Source organism: Botrytis sinoallii (genome assembly GCF_014898435.1).
Source record: "Botrytis sinoallii strain Bc 23 chromosome Unknown BSIN_001, whole genome shotgun sequence".
Classification (NCBI taxonomy): domain Eukaryota; kingdom Fungi; phylum Ascomycota; class Leotiomycetes; order Helotiales; family Sclerotiniaceae; genus Botrytis; species Botrytis sinoallii.
This window is the reverse complement of record NW_024066028.1, coordinates 4,856,312-4,874,837: the sequence shown is the minus strand read 5'-3', so window position 1 is coordinate 4,874,837 and position 18,526 is coordinate 4,856,312. Positions and strand designations below refer to the sequence as shown.

Here is an 18,526-nt window from a genome sequence, read left to right as displayed (position 1 = left end):
TAGATTAAACTCTTTGACTCTTCTTTCAGAAATAATTAACTGATTGATTAATAGAATGGGACTAGAGATTTCGAATTAGAGGTTTTTAGAAAACGAAAAAGGGTTTGAAGATATTGGAATACCTAGAATAATAGTAGAATAAGTATTTAGTATAATAAAGGCTTTAGAAAAAGCCTTTATTATAGCTATATCCCCAAATGTTGATGGATTATTGAGACAATTCATATTGAGGATCTTATTCTTATTTTGATAATTTGAAATGAAAATTTTACGCGAATTTTCGTATACATTTCGTATTTGAAATGCTGATAACAATATCACAACAATTATTAATCAGAATTACTTGAGAGCAATTGCAATCAATTTGGTTTAATAATTATGATCTAAATCGATCGCGAAAGGATTGTATTTCGAAGAAAAAGTTTCCTTCGAAATTTGTTGTGTGTTGCATTTAGTGGAGTATATGAATAGAAATAGAGAATAGAGCAGGGGAAAAGTGGAAGGGAAAAGAAGAAGTGAAACGGTAGAAAAGGGCAGCAGTGATATCGCGATATAAGGTGGTGATATGGGTATAAAACAATGAAAGGTACGATATTTGATAGCAAGAAGCAGTACTGACGTGAAAGAAGGAATATATCGATGATGAAAGTTAATAATGGTGGTGATAATGAGCTACGGATGATAAGAAAATGGGAATCTAAAAGACTTGGCCCATGTATTGCGAAAGGAAACCGATACATCAGCTTGCTATTATCCTTCAAGGAGGGATGGAAGGACTGGACCCTCGCAGTGACTCCACATGGTATTGACAAGTTCCAGACGTGATCTGATTAGAGATGAAGTAAGATATAATCATGGGGATTTATATCCAGATTGGAGGAAAGAAGTAGGGCTAGAGATGGAAAAAGTGGATTTGCATTAAAGCGAAAAATTTGGGGGAGTGAGATGAGATGATGTGGGTATATTGTTAAGAGAATATAGGGCAGTTTTGGTATTGTAAATAAATCTACTAACAGGAGTTGAGTTTGACTTTTTCGGTTAGGATAATTACTAAACTCCACTTAGAAGTTGAACATGTTTGTGGTGTAGTATAGGAGTTTGCAGTGTCTAGATTGAGGTGTTGAGATACGGTTAGAGGGGAATTTGGTAAGGAAAAAGAAGAAAATTGATAGTGCAGAGGGCCAGAATTGGAGTGAATGTAGTTTTGGCGGTAGATCTATTCTGGACAACAATAATTATCAAAATAAGAAGTCAATAATCGAAGATTTCGACAAAAATAAGGAAGCAAAACAATCTCCTACAATAAGATGAATAAACTTGAGACTCGGAAAAAAATTCTCACAGCTGCTAGAAAAAACAGAAGTATGAGATATAGGGTAGAGATCCTTCGAATTCATGATATTCTGTCAACGTGTTGCTATGCACAAAATAAAAATATACGTGGAAAAGAGAACGTTTATATAAGAAATAGGATAAGATATGAAGCGAGATAAAGCAAGAGGAAAGGAAGATAAGAGGTACGATAGAGAAGAGATACATCAAGGAAGAATGTGAGCACATTTGCAATAGATATAGGGGACAAGTATAAGTTGATGGAAACATACACCAAGGTATATAAATACATACCGTCTTCGAGTTATAATTTTTCTGAAAAGTTACTTGCCATTTGTCAACTGCAAGAAGTATGGAGCTTTGCTCTTGTTCCTATTCACAGTGATGCAGAATGTAGGAAGTGGAGAGAAATTCGAGAGAATGCAGATGTGTACACCGAAAAATGGTAAATGTGAAGGTGAGGAATTGGTGACTGAGGATCCAGTGATAGCAAGAGAAGCGAGTGATAAATAATCAGAAGAACGGAGGTTGATGACAACAAGAGGAGTCGTTGATGATAATTGCAGATATTGTTAACATGCTTCTGGCGAAACTGGAATAGAGACCTTACTGTTCGGATTCTAGAGGAAAAGGCAAAAGGGCTAGGAATTCGAAGCCCATCGCGTCCCATCACTTTTGCAGTATATAGATATAGTTCCACATAAATCTGGAAAGTAAGATTTATATAAAGATCGACAAAATTTAGTATATATCTGAGAGGAGGAAGTAAGAGGTGAGACTTATAAGTCTATAAGAGCAATAATAAGAATGTTTTTTTTCCCTTCTAATTGTCCGATTAATATATAACAAATCATTCTTCTTTTTTTAAAGAAGAAGATCGATATTATAGATTTTAACTTCTTTATCAACTCCTATTTCACATTAAGTATCTTGATTAATTAAATGATTCTACAATAATAAAATATTCTATTTAGAGAACTTTAACTCCCTTTCATAATACAGATTAATATTAAAACTCTGATAGTAATATTTTCAATTTGATAATGACTTCAAACGCACTGGACAGGTTCCGATAGACCCCTTATTCGCTTGTTTGTATTTTCTCACTTAGCTTATACACTAGCCCTTCTTTCGTATCGAAATAGACGCAAAGATCAAGCCCTTAGCCCCGAGAGAGTTCTTCAAGGGATACATTAGACTTTTTGGCTTCTTGTTGGTTCGAGAAAGATACGGAAGACGTGGTTCCCACTATTATTAGTAGGCCCCTAAATGTCTATTTGTATTCAATCTAAAGAGCTAGCTAAGTGGGAAAATGGTAGGCCTTATATAGGCACTACTGAAAGAGCTAGTCTCTTTCGCATTCGCTTAATACCTTTGATACAGTAGCCATTGTATTGAAGTCATTCCTTTGAAGTGAATACCCTTGTTCACACACTTCTTTCCTTCTCTGATCGACATCAACCATCCTGAGTTGAAGTAAAAGCCAGCCCAACAATTGTAACATCAAGAATGAGCCTCTTATGCGGCCTCTCTATCATTCCAATACTGACTCTCCAATATCATAATTGATATCCTTTGTTATCCCAAGTATCAGACCCTTTTTCTCCAAGCGATGTTCTCGCTGTAATAGCAAGGTATTTTTGCTTTTCATCACGGAGTCGTACTTCTGCATCAAAGGTCTATACGATGACAGAGTAATCCATCCCTCGCTAAAGTCACAACCAGACCGAAAAGTTTGTCAGATGGGCTTTGTGTATTTCGAAGTAGATTATCTTTCCATCGCACCGCTTCGAGTGATTCTTCCAACCCTGTTCCTGTACCCTGAAAATATCTGCTATCTTACGGTGTCGAGATATAGGCTCTGGATCTAAACATCTGTATCAAGCTTATGCCAGCTCAGCGGCGAAAGTACTGTATGAAGCCGTATTTAATTGCATGATTTCTCCTACAGTAGATGATCGAGCTAGGAAAGGGTTGAGTTCGATGTAGACTTCGAAATTTGATAGCTTTAGAATCATTCCGGAAATCCATCTTGGAGGTTAGCTTTTATAATAATAATAGAAAGTCTAGTCAATTTAAGCTTAGGAATAAGTCGAATATATAATATAAAAATTGAATTGAAGTTAATTTATAAGGGCTAGACTGAATTGAAATTAAATTGCTTACTTTCTTTAGGTTTTCTTTGAAGAATATTCTAGATTTATATAATTTATAATGAAATTCTAATAGTTTTTATATTTATAAATAAAATTGATTTAAATTATATCTTATAAAACTATATTGTATTATAAAAAGAAAGTATACTAATAAATTTAATCTATTTTATCAATAACTTTCTATATGATTCCATATTATTTTTGTTAGAATAGAAAAAGATGTTTGTTACTAGCATACTGCTTAGTATCATATATATGATTTCCAACACTCCCCCTTAAGTAGTATGCCCTACAGCTCTTCCTTGGAGCTAGCTTCTACGCCTCTATGCGGAGCTAACCGGTTCCAGTTCCGGTTGCATACAAGTGGGTGTGTGGATCTTTTTCTATCCAATCGCAAGTTGCCGGATGTGGGTCCTTGTGTTACGATCTCATATCGTACACTCTACCACTGCGCCATCCGGGCTCATAACCTGTTAGAATAGAAAAAGATGTTTGTTACTAGCATACTGCTTAGTATCATATATATGATTTCCAACAATTTTACTCTACTATAAATCAATTTGATAGAAGATATTGTCACATAACTATATGATAATATAATTTTATAATATAAAATCATATCATACATATATTATTCATCAAAATACCTCTTAATTAGTAAGATATTAATAAGTGGTTTAATAGACTTATTATAGAGTTTCACAATCCATGCGCTAGATGGGCTCTAAAGAAAGAAATACCAATTTTAATGAACTCTGAATTTTGGTCTGCTCAATTGTTGGTAGGAAATCCATGTCAAGACATGATTTAGATAGGTTTGTTATATTAGAAAGAAAAAACAGTTCTAGGTGATGGTATTCAGAACAAAGAACGTTGCCGTATGCCCTTGAACTACAAGGGGATCAAGCTTTCGGTAAAATGATGGCTAAAATGATGGACAGTAGTAGTTAACAGTAGTCAGTAGTAGTTTTCCATATAGTTTCTCCATTTCAACAAACAGTTATTAAATTCTTAGAAACTTACATTATCCAGTCCAACTTTGATACTCATTTACAATCCATCCGATTCTCTTTTATTTCAAAGTCACCTCATCAAGTAGCAATTGAGTTCACCCCTTACCAAAGTTTCACCACACTGCTTATGTCTTATATCATGCCGATCCTTATCGCCTTACTCTTGGGAACAATTATCGTATCAAATTTTCTATTTGATTCTGGTATCAACACCATCATCGGGAGATTTTGTAATAATTTCACTTTCGCTCGACTTTTATTTATTCTCCTAGCAGTTTTAGAGATTATCATGTTAATTCCAGAGATCTTGAGGGCTCCCATTACGGCATCCATAGTGATGATCGAGATATACGCTCAAATAATCAAAATGCACACAATGAACACGAAGTCGCTTGCTGCCATCGACAAAAATGGGCTTCCCTTAATTCCGCATGGTCCTCAGCGACAAAAACTTCAGTCGCTCCAGAAATATAGCCTCTTTGTTGCTAAGATAGCGATGGCAGTTGCTGCGATTTTTTTGGGAACTATCGGTGTCATTCTTATCGCTAGTGCCATTCAATTTGTATCCGCGCTATTAAGTAAGTAAGTGATCGATTTTCATCGCATTTCATGACTTGTAGTCGGAATTTTATGCTAATAACTATATAGAAAGATAGATGCTACTGGTACTTTGTAATGAATCAAGGCAGTCAAACTGCAACCGCGCTACGATCTTGTCATTTACCTGGCAGCTTGTCTGAACAACGTTACTGAAGATTAAATAACATACGTCAATCTTGGAGAGTTGGGCGTTCCGCGATGAAGCTTCTTATCGTCGTCGATGATTAGGGATTTTGCATGGTTGGCGGTGCTTCCTAGTCACCATGAGCATTGTATATGGTTAAGGTGATACCGAGACTAGTACGATTCGCATTTATACAATTCTAAAATGCGCAATAATAATAATGGTCTCCAATAAATGAAAAATCGTGATCGCAAATGTACTTATGAATTATGGGTCAAGATCTAGTCTCTGAATAGTATTATTCGACTTCGTCACAAGTAATGATGATGATAGTTATATTAGTATTTCCGATCTCAATGTTTGAGGGTGTACGAGGGAATACAACTCTACTCTTTACGTGAGTGAATTGTGTCACTGAGTGGTACTAATTTATCTTCATGAACTTTTTTGAATTAGACGCGGGTCATGAATAATAAGAAATTAGAAAACAAGAGATCAGAATGAAAATCAGGAATCGAGGATATGTGGATTCAATGGTATCAAATCCACAGTAGGTAGTGAAGATGCTCATGCGTGACAGAAATAAATATCACGCCACAATACAGCTAGAGCAGGTGAAAGATCTTGCTGGCTCCAAATTCACTTTCTGAAACTGAGTGCACCATGAATCATTGATAAAAGGGTGAAGCTAAAGATATTTCACTCTAGATGTACAATGGATGTTAGCAGGAGAGTGCAAGTGATAATGAGAAACAGTAGTAATAAATAACCACCAAACATTGATAAGTACAAGCGAGCGGAGTACTACCGAACTCGATTCGATACTGCCTGAATAGAGTTGGCTGATAGAGAAGCTTAATAGGAGTAGCCACATTGCAGCACTCGCTGCATGAGATTTACTAACAGGGTTGCTTGATTCTTCACATTATCATGAGGCATGTCTAGCCTCTACTGAAGCCAGGATTGATTGGGAAGAAGGAATCAGACTAAGTACACCAGTATCGATAAGTCAGTCGAGTATCGTTGAGTATATAAGACTCCTGGGGTCGGTAATGTCCATTTTTACCAGCAGAAGAACTTTTTGAATAAACCCCCAAGCTCCAGTCAACCGGGGGAAGTATTTATTCAGCACTATAAGTGGCCATAGTATACTTGAATGATCTTTGGCGTAAGCTTCCACAGTGTATCATTGATAGAGTCATAAAGAAAGGATTTATCGGAATAAGCAATGATAATATTCGTCAACAAAAAAAATAGGTTAAAGCGGTGATGAAAAACTGACCGTAATCAACAGCAGCTAGAAAGTCAAGAATGACAAAAGATACTAGGTTCACGAGAACAAGAGGTGCCAGTCGGCATATCTGAAGCTGTGGGCAAGAGATTAAGTACTATAAAAGTGACTCTGGCGGAGCATATTGAACAAGAATGACACCTTGATTCACCGTCTGCAATTTTCCAAATGCAACTACTTTTTGAATGTCAAAGATGAACATGTGCTTTTATAGTTCTATCTGGGCTATTTTCCGGCTAGAAAGATATTATCCGACGTGCATCCTTGGTCAGAAAGAGCCTGGGGGGTTTTCGATTGAAGCAGAAACCGAATCGTAAGTCTTCAAGAGCTAAACTTCCATTCGAATTATTTTTCTTCTAGAGAATTCGGATAGTCCTCTGAGCAACAAAAGATGGAATTTGGACACAGGCTATTCAGCACAGGATTTTGAGCTTTATCATTTCACAACAGTAGACCGGAACTGCTTGATCATACTTGACATACAGCTATGCGCGACATTGATTCGCTTAGATATCTAAACACAACAATAAGACAGTGAAAATCTGCAAGTGTGAATAGTTGAGAAGTCGACGTTGTCAAGGCTTTAGGATTGAAGATCTAAGTTTTCGTCGAACCTATGCACTAACTAGTTGCGTAGAAGTGGAAAGATAAGAGATTGGATGTTTGAGTCCCGAATGGATTATTGACTGGTGGCTGGGGTAGATTTACTGCTCAAAGCTGTACAATACTGATCAATTTATATTTAGATGGAATACCAATCCATTCAATACTGTATGGAACTATGTAGGTATGTAATAGAGTCTGTGATAGGCGGGCAAGTGAGTGAGATTGTGTGGGGGAGAATTATATAAACCTTCTCAATTCTGACAGTGATTTTTCCAGTCGATAAATATGAAAATTGTGGATTTGACTCTTAGGGTTGGAATTTGGGTGAAGTATGCTCTGCAATTAACTTCTCGAGCCTATAGTATGACTCTATCACACAACAAATTTCGAAGGAAACTTTTTCTTTGAAATACAATCCGTTCGCAATCGATTTAGATCATAATTATTAAACCAAATTGATTACAATTGCCCCCTAGTGATTCTAACCAGTAATTGTTGTACTACTATTGTCAATATTCCGAATACAAAATATACACAAAAATTCGCATAAAATTTTCTTACTTCGAATTATTAAAATAAGAATAAGATTCTCAATATAAACTCTCTTAACAATCCATCAACATTTAGGAATATAGCTATAATAAAGACTCCTTCTGAAGCCTTTATTATACCAATCATTTATTCTACTATTATCCTAAATACCCCAATATCTTTAAACCCTCCCCCGTCTTTTGAAAACCCTCAATTCGAAATCTCTAGCCCTATTCTATCAACCAACCAGCCAGCCAATACTGAAAAAAGATTTAAAAAGTTCAATCTACTTAGTGACCCCTTTATTACTCAAGATATAACCAATACTACCTATATATTCAATCAGAATAAGAAACGAGACTCTACAATACCCCTTAGCAATCAGAACAAACAACCTAGAATCCAAAACAACCCAAATACACCCAAGAAAGCTATTTTGAAAGCTAGAGATCTTATAATACTAGCTTCCTCTCTTTCTCAATCACACGAAGAACAATCCAAGCTCTTAGATCTTCTAAAGATCTTTAGAGAATATATTAAAAAGAGAAAGCTTACTACAACTTCGAATATCATCACCTCTCAAATCACCCATTTGGAAATCGCTACACACAAAATCGAATCACAAGTGAAAGCATTAACTAAACCTCTTTCGCCCACTACTATTACTACCACTACATTGAAACCAATATATACTAATATTTCAAAAAAAGAAGAATGGAATTTAATCTTTAAAGGGAAAACATTATATCTATTAATATAAAAAAGAAATCTAACCTCATCCAAAAACGAATTATCTTAATCAAACCAGATTTTCCAAACCCTATCTCCTTTTCCCCTTTAATTATCCGAAACAAAATAAATGAAGCCTTTCAAAAGATCGGAATCAAAGGGCCAATCATCACAGTAGCAACTATATCCTTTAATAATAATATCATTATTATAACAAATAATCCCTTTATATTACAATTCTTATTGGAGAAGAAAGCGATTTGGAGTAATATTATCAAATTCAAAAGAATCTAAAAGGATCAAGAATGACACAAAATCATTATTCACAAAATCCTAATTAAAGAATTCTCAGGTATAAAAGGAATAGATCTTATATTCAACAAAATCAAAACCTTCAATCCAGACTTCAAGTCTATAGGAATCCCCTTTTAGCTTATACCCGCCTTTAGAAGAGCTTATTAACAAGAGAATACTATCGTTATTGCTTTTACTATAAAATCAGAAGCAGAATTAGCTATTTGAAAGCGATTATATATTGCTGAAACAGGAACTCATCATTTACAACCTAGGCGAGCGATTCACACATATTCTCCTTATTTATTTCCCCTGCCCCGGCAGGCTTAATCCTATTAAACCTTGTACTCATAGGAGGCTCCCATTATGCCGATGGCGATGCGCGCCCCTGGCGCGCTGAGCGGTTCCTCAACCCAGGGGGCGCTTCCCCTTTAAGCAGTCATTAATACCTTAGGGGCTGGTATACAGCCCTTACTAATTATAAGATCGCTTATAGGCTTTGCCTTTGGTGTAATCAAAAAACGATTCGAAAGGATTGATAAGATAGAGGGGGAGAGACAGAAGGTAATCGAGACATTTGCAGTGCTAATAGATAAGTTTGCATAAAGATTCCAAGGTTAACAATACAAACTCACCACGAAGTTTAAGAGTATGATTATCTCTGCTTTGCTAGGAGTAATGGAGACTACCCTTAATCAAAAAAAAAGCCCGCAATGGAGCAATTACAATCAGAAAGCAATATGCAGAAAACCTATATTGATGTATTGAAAATTCAGATGAGGCTTGAGGCAGCAAGCCCCATTACAGGCTTCACTAATACAATACGCTCTGCTTCTAGTGGAAGCACGAATACTAAATGCTCGGAAGCATGCAGACTCAAAAGGGAGAATGATTGGATCGAGAAAACAATCCTTATAATAGTTAACAGGAAAGCTCTGCTCTTAGAGACTAGCTCCTTCCTGCTAAAACTCAAAATAAAAGAGGCAGTTGCTAGAATTACATTAGCAGAGATCCCCTTTCTTCAAAGGAACAATACAGACTGAACATTAAGATACAGCTCTGATACTAGTCGGGAGGAAATCATAAAAATAGAAAATATCGAGCGAATACTTAAAACCTTTTATATAATAAATATATATAGATTAGAAAAATAGTTCATATATACAGTTCTATAAATACTATACAATTTTTATTATATCGAAAATACTCCTGCTTCTATACTTATTGAGCTTATCAAAAAGGAAATCACAGCTCAAATCAGCAAACAGCCAATCAACTATAGATTGATATGTAGCAGGATCAATCCAATCACTAAAAAAGCCATCTGAATTATTGACTTCAATATTATAATACTGTGGTTCCGATTATTCAATAATAGCTCCTACTCGGTTCTTCTAAATAAACCCCGGGAAATTCAATTTTACAATATTAGCTGCTTAGAATACTATAACCCCTTCATTTATAATAGAGCCCTAAGATACTTGATATACAATAAACTAAATACTAAGCATAAAGGCACACTTATATATCAGCAATATACTAAAGCAGCTCAATACACTAATTATTATGAGCCCTTTCGCACTAGTTATTCCAATTGCCTAGCTACTCCTAGGATCTACGCTAAACGATGGATTGTTCTGATTGCAAAGGAACTGGCTGCAGTTAGAGCTATTAGTAGAAAAGACTATGAAACACTACACAGAGCAGATACAGACGAAGCGGATTACACCCCTAAACCACTTCTGTTTTCTAGAGTAACAATTACAGAAACCCCGGTCATTCTAGGGGCGAGGATTACAGTGTATGAGAATGAACATCTTAGCAAATATTTATACAAGTTTAGTATAAGTCTGATCGCATCAATCGTGCTATACACACGCCCAGCTCATAACCAAAGCTAGCGGAATCTCAATATAAAAGTCTTAGCAGAAAAAGCCTTCACTCTAATAGATCTGAAAATAAACAATATAGAAATCTTTATAATAATAAATACTATATCTAAATCCTCTCTATAAGTAGCATAATCGATAAGCACACTTAGAGGAATAAAGGTCTCACTATCACCTGGGCGAATATAGGCCAGGGACACGCGAATCATATCACACTATTACAGCTAGCAGCTGAAGCTCAGCTGAATGTGATCTGTTTACAGAAGCCAAGACTATACTGGAATTCAATCACACAAAATCACAATGTATATAATCGATATCAGCCAATCAATAATTAGAATCTTTAGAAAGACTTGAAGAAAAACGAATAAGGCCCTTGGGTTATAATATATATACGAAAAGGTGTATATTTAAAAGTAAAGTAAATAGATCGACTCGAAAACAGAGACCTACTCTGGATACGAGTTAATGGATACTCGATTCTGAATATCTACAAAGCTCTGTATACTTTGGATATTATTAATTATATTATATATTTGATCTCAAATAAGCATACGATTATAGAAAGGGATTTTAATGCAAAGCACGAGTTGTAGGAATCAGGAATGATCACAGCCAATCAAAGGACACAGCTTGCAATATAGGCAAACAAGCAGAGCATAGAGTTTATAAATACTCCAGACATACCCACCTATACAAAAAGGCATATACTAAACCTAACCTTCTCCAATATACCATTCGCTTACACAGAGATGCTAGAAGAACTCCACTATAAATCTAATCATACTACTCAGATTACCAACCTAGCGAACTGCAGAATAACAGAATGGAACCAATACCACTACCAAATAAAGGAGGCGGATCTATCGAGATTAGATAGACTGATAACCAATCAGCTAGCTCACTTCAATAATGTAGATATCCAGATCACAATCGAGATCGAGACCTATATTAATAAGTTTGCGAAAGTACTAGACAAGTCGATCCGAGTAATTAGCAAGATTGATCGAAAGGTGGGAAAAGCTTTGTTATAATGAACGAATAAGTGTAGAGAAGCTTATTGAATATATATAAAAACACAAAAAGGAATGGACTTGGAAAGAAAGATTCATACTATATATTTTTTACAAAAAGTAGTACGACAAGCTAAGAAATTCTATTAGATTATGTATTTAGATAGGATTAAGGACGATAAAGAATTTTATCAAATCATGGAATGGTATAAGTTGATTTTCAAAAGTAATACAAAATCCCTCTCCCTAATAATCGGTGAGTGAGAGATCTGCGATATAAGAGAGAAAGTGGATATTCTATTTATAGCGGTTCTGAATCAATTCAAGGCGGATAATGATTTTTCAAATGATTTATTACATAATCAAATACATAAGGGAATCCTTCTCTGGAAAAGAATAATCTTAACTGAAGAGATAGAAAAGTATGTTATAGAAGCTTTGTATACTGCATCAGGAATGGATCAAGCTACTATGCGCCTCCTTAAAGCATACTAGCTGAATGTCAAATCATTGATTTAGAAGATATTTGTATTATACCTAGTTTTAAACTATTATCTAAAAGGATAGAAGCTAATGAAAATAATAATAATTCTTAAGATAAATAAGAAAAACAAAATGTTATCGCAATCATAATAATCAATAACCCTAATCTTCTATATCGGAAAGGGTCTTGAATAATATATAGCCAGTCAAATATCTTGGATAGCTCTAAAATATAAAGTAATCAGTCTATAATACTGCAGAGTGTTTCCTAGAAAATCAGGGATAGATTTAGTAGCTGTGTCACGGGGTGACACTAAGCCCTTTCTGTCCTGTCCTGTCCTGCTATATATGTGAGAGTAAGGTAGAACTTCCAGTTCTACCTCCTAGTCTTTTGGCGTTTAGCTCAGCGGTAAAGCTTCTGAATACTCCCAGAAGTGATCCCGTGACAAGCTGCCTTTATTCATAATACAGAGCTTGTATTAGCAACTAATAATATAATTTCGATTATTATTATAAATATATAAAAAGCTTTTGATATTCTTTTGAAATATTGACTCTTAAGTCGAATGATTAAATAAGGGTGGTCAATTTTGTTGTTCAAGTTGATAAATTTATTCCTTATAAATAGAAAAGTCAGAGTGAGATTTAAAGGTATTATAATTGAGGAATATCTAGTGGTATACAGTATTTTTTAGGAATTCCTATTATCATTTATATTCTATATGCTCTATCTTGCTAAACTCCTTAATTGAAATATGAAATTCCGTTTCGGCTATACAAATAATATTACAATCTATTACTCTTCTAAGTATCTCTTTACAAATACTAGAATCCTGTAACGACGAGTATAATAGATTATTAGATGGGGCAAGGAGAACAGAATTCTATTTATTTCTGAGAAGTTCGAATTATTTTATATTATTAAATAATATAATATTATTAATCCACTATTGGTAGTGAATCCAGATCTAATAATTATTTCAATACTGATTGTAATGAGTGGAAGTGTTTAGTCTACTCTAAGGTGGCTGGGTGTCTTCTTTGATCGCTAGCTCTCGTTCTTATAATATGTCAAAACATGTATAGTGAAAACTATGAAAATAGTTTTGTATATTAGATCGATTATTTATATTATATATGGGCCGCCAGCTTTCTCTCTAAGAAAAGTAATGATTATCTATATTCTCCTAATAGCACTATTCGATACAAAAATATAGTATACTGGTAAACATAAGCCTGGTTTAGACCAAAGTAATTCAAGTATAAATACAGGTATAAAAGATTATTTCTGTTGTATTAATAGAATAATCAATATTACTGTAAGAAAAGTGATCTCAGTATATAAGACAATACCGATTACAGCTTTTATCAAAGAAGCGGGCCTGCTATTGGGGATAGTTGTATTAGAATATGCCAAATTGCAATTCGCATTTTGGTTAAAAACGATTGATAATCAATATTTGTTAGTAAATTGTTTGAAGTTAGTAATATAAAAATGTGGATGAGGAGTAGGTATAGTAAGAGGGCTTTTTACAAGAATCCAGTGGCTCAGCTATCTCATCCTAGAAACACAACACTCGAAGCTATTCCACTTGCACTTCTTGATTAACTGCAGAACGGATTCAACGGAAGGATTAATCAAAGAAAAAATAGCTCAAACCTTTAAAGAGTAGTAATGATAATTTTTATCCGAAGATTATACAATTTTTTTTGATAGATTAGAATAAACTATTGATTATAAATATTGTATTGGCTATGGATATATAATATATCGTAATGGCACTCAAATAGTCTTTGGATTTAAATAGATTCAAAGCGACTTATATATATTCGATGCAAAAGCGATAGGAGTATGGCACAGATTGGAGTATCTAATCATTATGCTTGAAGATCCCTTGAATAGCCGAATCTGGATGTGTATTGATAGTATATCGGTTATCTGGGGTATATGTGGAAATGTATTGTTTATAATGTAATAGGCCTTTTATAAGTATTATAAAATAATAAAATAATTCGATATCAGGATAAAATGATTATCTGGATATATAGAAATCGAAGGTAATAAGGAAGTAAATCGCTTAGTAAATATAGATGCAATTGGGCTTATGGACTAGGTAATCAATAAGCTATCAATAATTAGTAAGATTCGAACAATCGTTTGTCAAAAGTGCCTACATGTAGAATCTACTTGATAAGAAGAGATGAACTTCTCTCTCTCTGCTAGCTACAAGGAGTAGTCTTCTAGATATAGTATAAAAAAGCCAAAGGAACTAATTCTACCAAAAACAATTTTATATCAACTAATAGCTATAAAAATAGATTATAACAATTATACCACTTACCATCAGCGATTTGATTATCAAAACAATAAGCTAGATTGCTTATGCAACAATATTAAGGAATTATATCACTTCTTTAAATATATTATAAATTTATTTATTTATTTATAGTGATTAACGTCTAATATCTGACCTCCCAAGGGGTATTCTAGACGTACTAAGGAGCGGGCCTACGGGCCGCTAGCGTTCCAGCCGCTCATAGTAGTGTAATGTTAGCTAATCAGGGGCTTGTTGCCTCTGGTATTCCCCCGCTCAGTACCGCTCATGGCGATCCTGCGGCTGTTCTGTCTAAGGGTTTGTGGTCCTGTTTCAGAGGGCCTTGTTTCGTATGCCATCCGGGTGTCGGCGGATGATCAGGTCGATCGCTGTCGATCGGGAGAGCGCTCGGAGCGCTTATGGCTGTTCGGTGCGGGTCTTAGGTTGATTGGGGTGGAGAGCTCATCCTCGGGGTATTGGAGCAGGTTAAAATTCGCGTAGTTTCGCGTAGTTTGAGTATATCCTAGTATAGAATCTGGATCTAGCGAGAAGGTCAGTAAAGCTATATTGTGTTCGCAGGATGTGGTTGACATATGCTATCGCATCCCATTCGGATCGAAGTCGATTTGGTGCAAGCGGCCAGTCACCGCGCGTCTGATTATTGATTGAACATTGAAAGAAATACAGTGGGCTTTTCTCAATCCTGTATATACAGGTGTTTGTGCTATTTTTGTGATTGAATTTGATGTGATAGGCTGCAAAGTCATTATATCCGGTCCGCATCGCTATGAGTCTGTGTAGTACCCCGCGAGGGAGCTTGAGGCTTTCCGGCTTCAAGGTATCATATATCAGTTTCCATGCATTGTATGTTTCAGAGATCAGGCCCCTTTTTTCCTTCCACCATTTACTCTCGAAACGCTGACATTTGGTATGTAGGATAGAGCGAGAGCTGCTGACTGTGGGGAAGCAGGATGGGCCAGAATCAAGCGGCCCAGCTGTGCCCTGATCAGCGAGGCGATCGGCTGCCTTGTTGCTCTTAATCTCAGTATGCTCAGGGGATTACTTGATTACAATATTGTAGTGTTGCATCGCTTGATGGCACTTGTGGTATACCTATTGAGAGGAGGCAGCAGCGCTTCCTCGCATTCCCCAGATTACTGAGGTGCTATCAATGCATAACCATATTCGTCCCTGGTAGGGGCGATCAATAATGCTCAGGAGGCGTTCTAGTCCCCGCCACGCACCGATCGCCTCAGCGTCAAAAACATGCGACTGTTCGCGTACACGGCCGTAGCCGCTATCGATCTGTTGCTTGCCGCAATAGATTGCAAAGCCGTACCCCACGCGGTGACCGTGTTCGTCGTATTGTTCAGACCCGTCTGAAAACACAGAGTAGTCTTCTTGAAGGATTAAGTCCCACCATTCCTTGAATGCTTTCGCGGTATCCTCTTTGTCCATATCATTCGTTGGATCGATGCAGCACTCGGGAGAGAAGTGAGGCCGTAAAAGTCTGGGGCGCTCGGTGGCAGGGATCGCCCGTCCCATTCTTTGCAGTTTTGTATTGGAACCTTTCAGAGTACCTGTGCCTCGTCCTCTCTTCCTGATACACAGCTTCAATCGGTTTACAAGTAGGTATTGTGCATCCACTATCTGAAGCCGAAACGCGAACCTCAGTCTGGCTTGCTCTAGTGCAACAATTCCAGCTGGGAGACCAGCTTCTACGAGGAGTGCGGTCGTCGGGGTCGTCTTGTAGACGGGTATATATTATAAACAATCTAAAGCATTCAGACTAGCCCCTTACCCCTATAGAAATATAATTTAATAAACAAATAATCATATATATCAAAAAACTCTTATATACATCTAACAAGCTTATTTAATTGATTATTAATTCAAAGTTCTATATTTAAATCTATCCTAATTATTAAAAAACCCTTAAAAAGCAATAATCTTTTTAATAAAGCTTATTACCCATTCCTTATAAACTCACCATTTAATTAATCATTCGAATACATTACACCTCTAAAAACCACAAATCTAATATATAATACAAAAGCTCTGCTATTCAGTCAAACAAATAGCAACCCACTCTCGCTTCTTCTCCTCTACTATAGAAATCGAAGCCCACAACGAGCCTATTCACCCGAAAACCAAGCTCTACCTCAATAACAATTCGGATCAGATATTCCCTTCTGGAAACAAAAGCGAATCATACTTGTAGAGAAGCGAATAGCCCCTAGCATTGAAATTAAATTGCTAAATTCAGTCACGATGATTACGCCGCTCAAATAGTTCCTTATCTTAGCACATCTAAATACCCTTAGGGAGGTCCAAAACAGACATTAATTAATATAAATAAATAAATAAATAAATAAATATATTGCTGAAAGTAGTATAAGAGTAGAACAATTCTACGAATCAAAACCAACTATATAATATCAGAAATATCAAGGATTTAGGCATCAGGATACCCATTATAAAAGGAACCCTTCCTATAGATTATGTGGAGGCAAGCATATTATATCAGTACACTTGTGTATAATATATAATATTAGAGGAAAGTTCTATCAACACTTAGAAGTAAAATGCTCGAATTGCTAAAGGAATCATATAGCAAATTCGAAAACATGCGAAACCTATCAGGCTATTCAACAAAAATCGAATACTACTCATTAATGAATCACACTAATATTCGAATCCTTCAAATAAATCTCAATCGGAGTTTACAAGCTATAGAGAACGTTCTACAGCTTGTAATAAAACTTAATATCGACCTCATTATGATTCAAAAACCTTGGATTATTAAAAACGGAATCGATTACTCAAATTCAAGATTTATTATACACTCCAATTTCATACAAATATTACTAAGACTCAATCCTAATTACCGGCCATGTATACTACTATATATATCAAAAACTCTTTAAGCTATAATCAATCTAGCTTCCGATTCTCCAATAAATTCTGATATACAGATTTTCAATTATTAAAATGAAAACAAAACCTTTCAAATCATCAATATATACAACGAAGCTGATTAAGCTAAAAAGAAAGGTTTCACAATCAAAAGGTGCTTATATAATATATCTATTACACAAAAAATCATCCTTTTAGGCGATTTTAATATTTATTATTTATAATGGGATTCTTTTTCAAAGAAAAGCGGAAACACTAATCAATTAACTGAATGGTTTGAAAATCAGAATCTTATTCTTTTAAACAAACCTGGAATCAGTATTTTCTATTGAATTAATCTCCTTAATTCAAATATTCTTGATCTAACATTAGCATCAAAGGGAATCTCTTCTCAAATTCACAATTGGCAAACGCTTTCAGATACAGAATCTGATCATACAGAAATACTATTCAAATTAAAAGGAAAAGAAGATTTAAATACTTCTAATACTAGATTGATAACTAGATACAATATTAAACTAGCGAATTGGGAAAAGTTCGAATCAATATTCAAATCGGAATTCTTATATTCCCCTATTCTGTTTAATTTAGAATTAATCATTCTAATTAAAAAGGATTCCTTAAACCTTTTGAAAAATAAAGATAATTATTATCTAATTCTAGATCAAGCAGTAAGCGAACTTATTAGAATTATTCAAAAAGCAATAGAAAAATATATACCTAAAATTGTTTCAATCAAAAAGGCTAAATCATAGTAGACACCTGAATTGAAAGATTTCCGAAAAGAGCTAAAAGAAATAAAATAAAGAATTAAATCAGATCTAAAAAATCATAGCTTTAAGAAAGGATATCGAATCGCTAGAAATAAGTACTTTCAAGTTATTAAAACAGTAAAAAAGGATTATTGAAATAAGTTTCTAGAAAAGAAGGATATAAAAACAATTTTCAAAGTAATAATCTATATTAAAAACTTTCAAGATTAAAGGATACCAGATATTACAACAAAAAGCTTTTTTAAAAGAAAATGCTCTGTTTTCAGATCAATTTTGTTCCTACTCCTTTCTATTATCTCAAAACCATAATAGGAAGGGTATAAACAATCCAAGAAATGGGAATAGCCTAATCTCACTCAAATCGAATTAAGTAATACCTGTTCAACCAAAATCCAAGGAAAAACCTCTGGCCCAAATGGAATCACTTAAGAGATCATTATAAAGACTTACAAAGCAATCCC

The 18,526-nt window shown here is 35.0% G+C and overlaps 1 protein-coding gene across 1 annotated transcript; it reads left to right on the top strand.

The window, feature by feature from the left end:
- Positions 1-4,790: 4,790 nt before the first annotated feature.
- Positions 4,791-5,386, top strand: EAF02_001041 (uncharacterized protein; the record flags this gene model as incomplete). The annotated part of the gene is made up of 2 exons (XM_038897089.1): positions 4,791-5,083; positions 5,150-5,386. 2 exons carry the CDS (start codon positions 4,791-4,793, stop codon positions 5,175-5,177), a joined length of 321 nt encoding a protein of 106 aa, XP_038763948.1. The 3' UTR covers positions 5,178-5,386.
- Between the last annotated feature and the right edge of the window lie 13,140 nt (positions 5,387-18,526).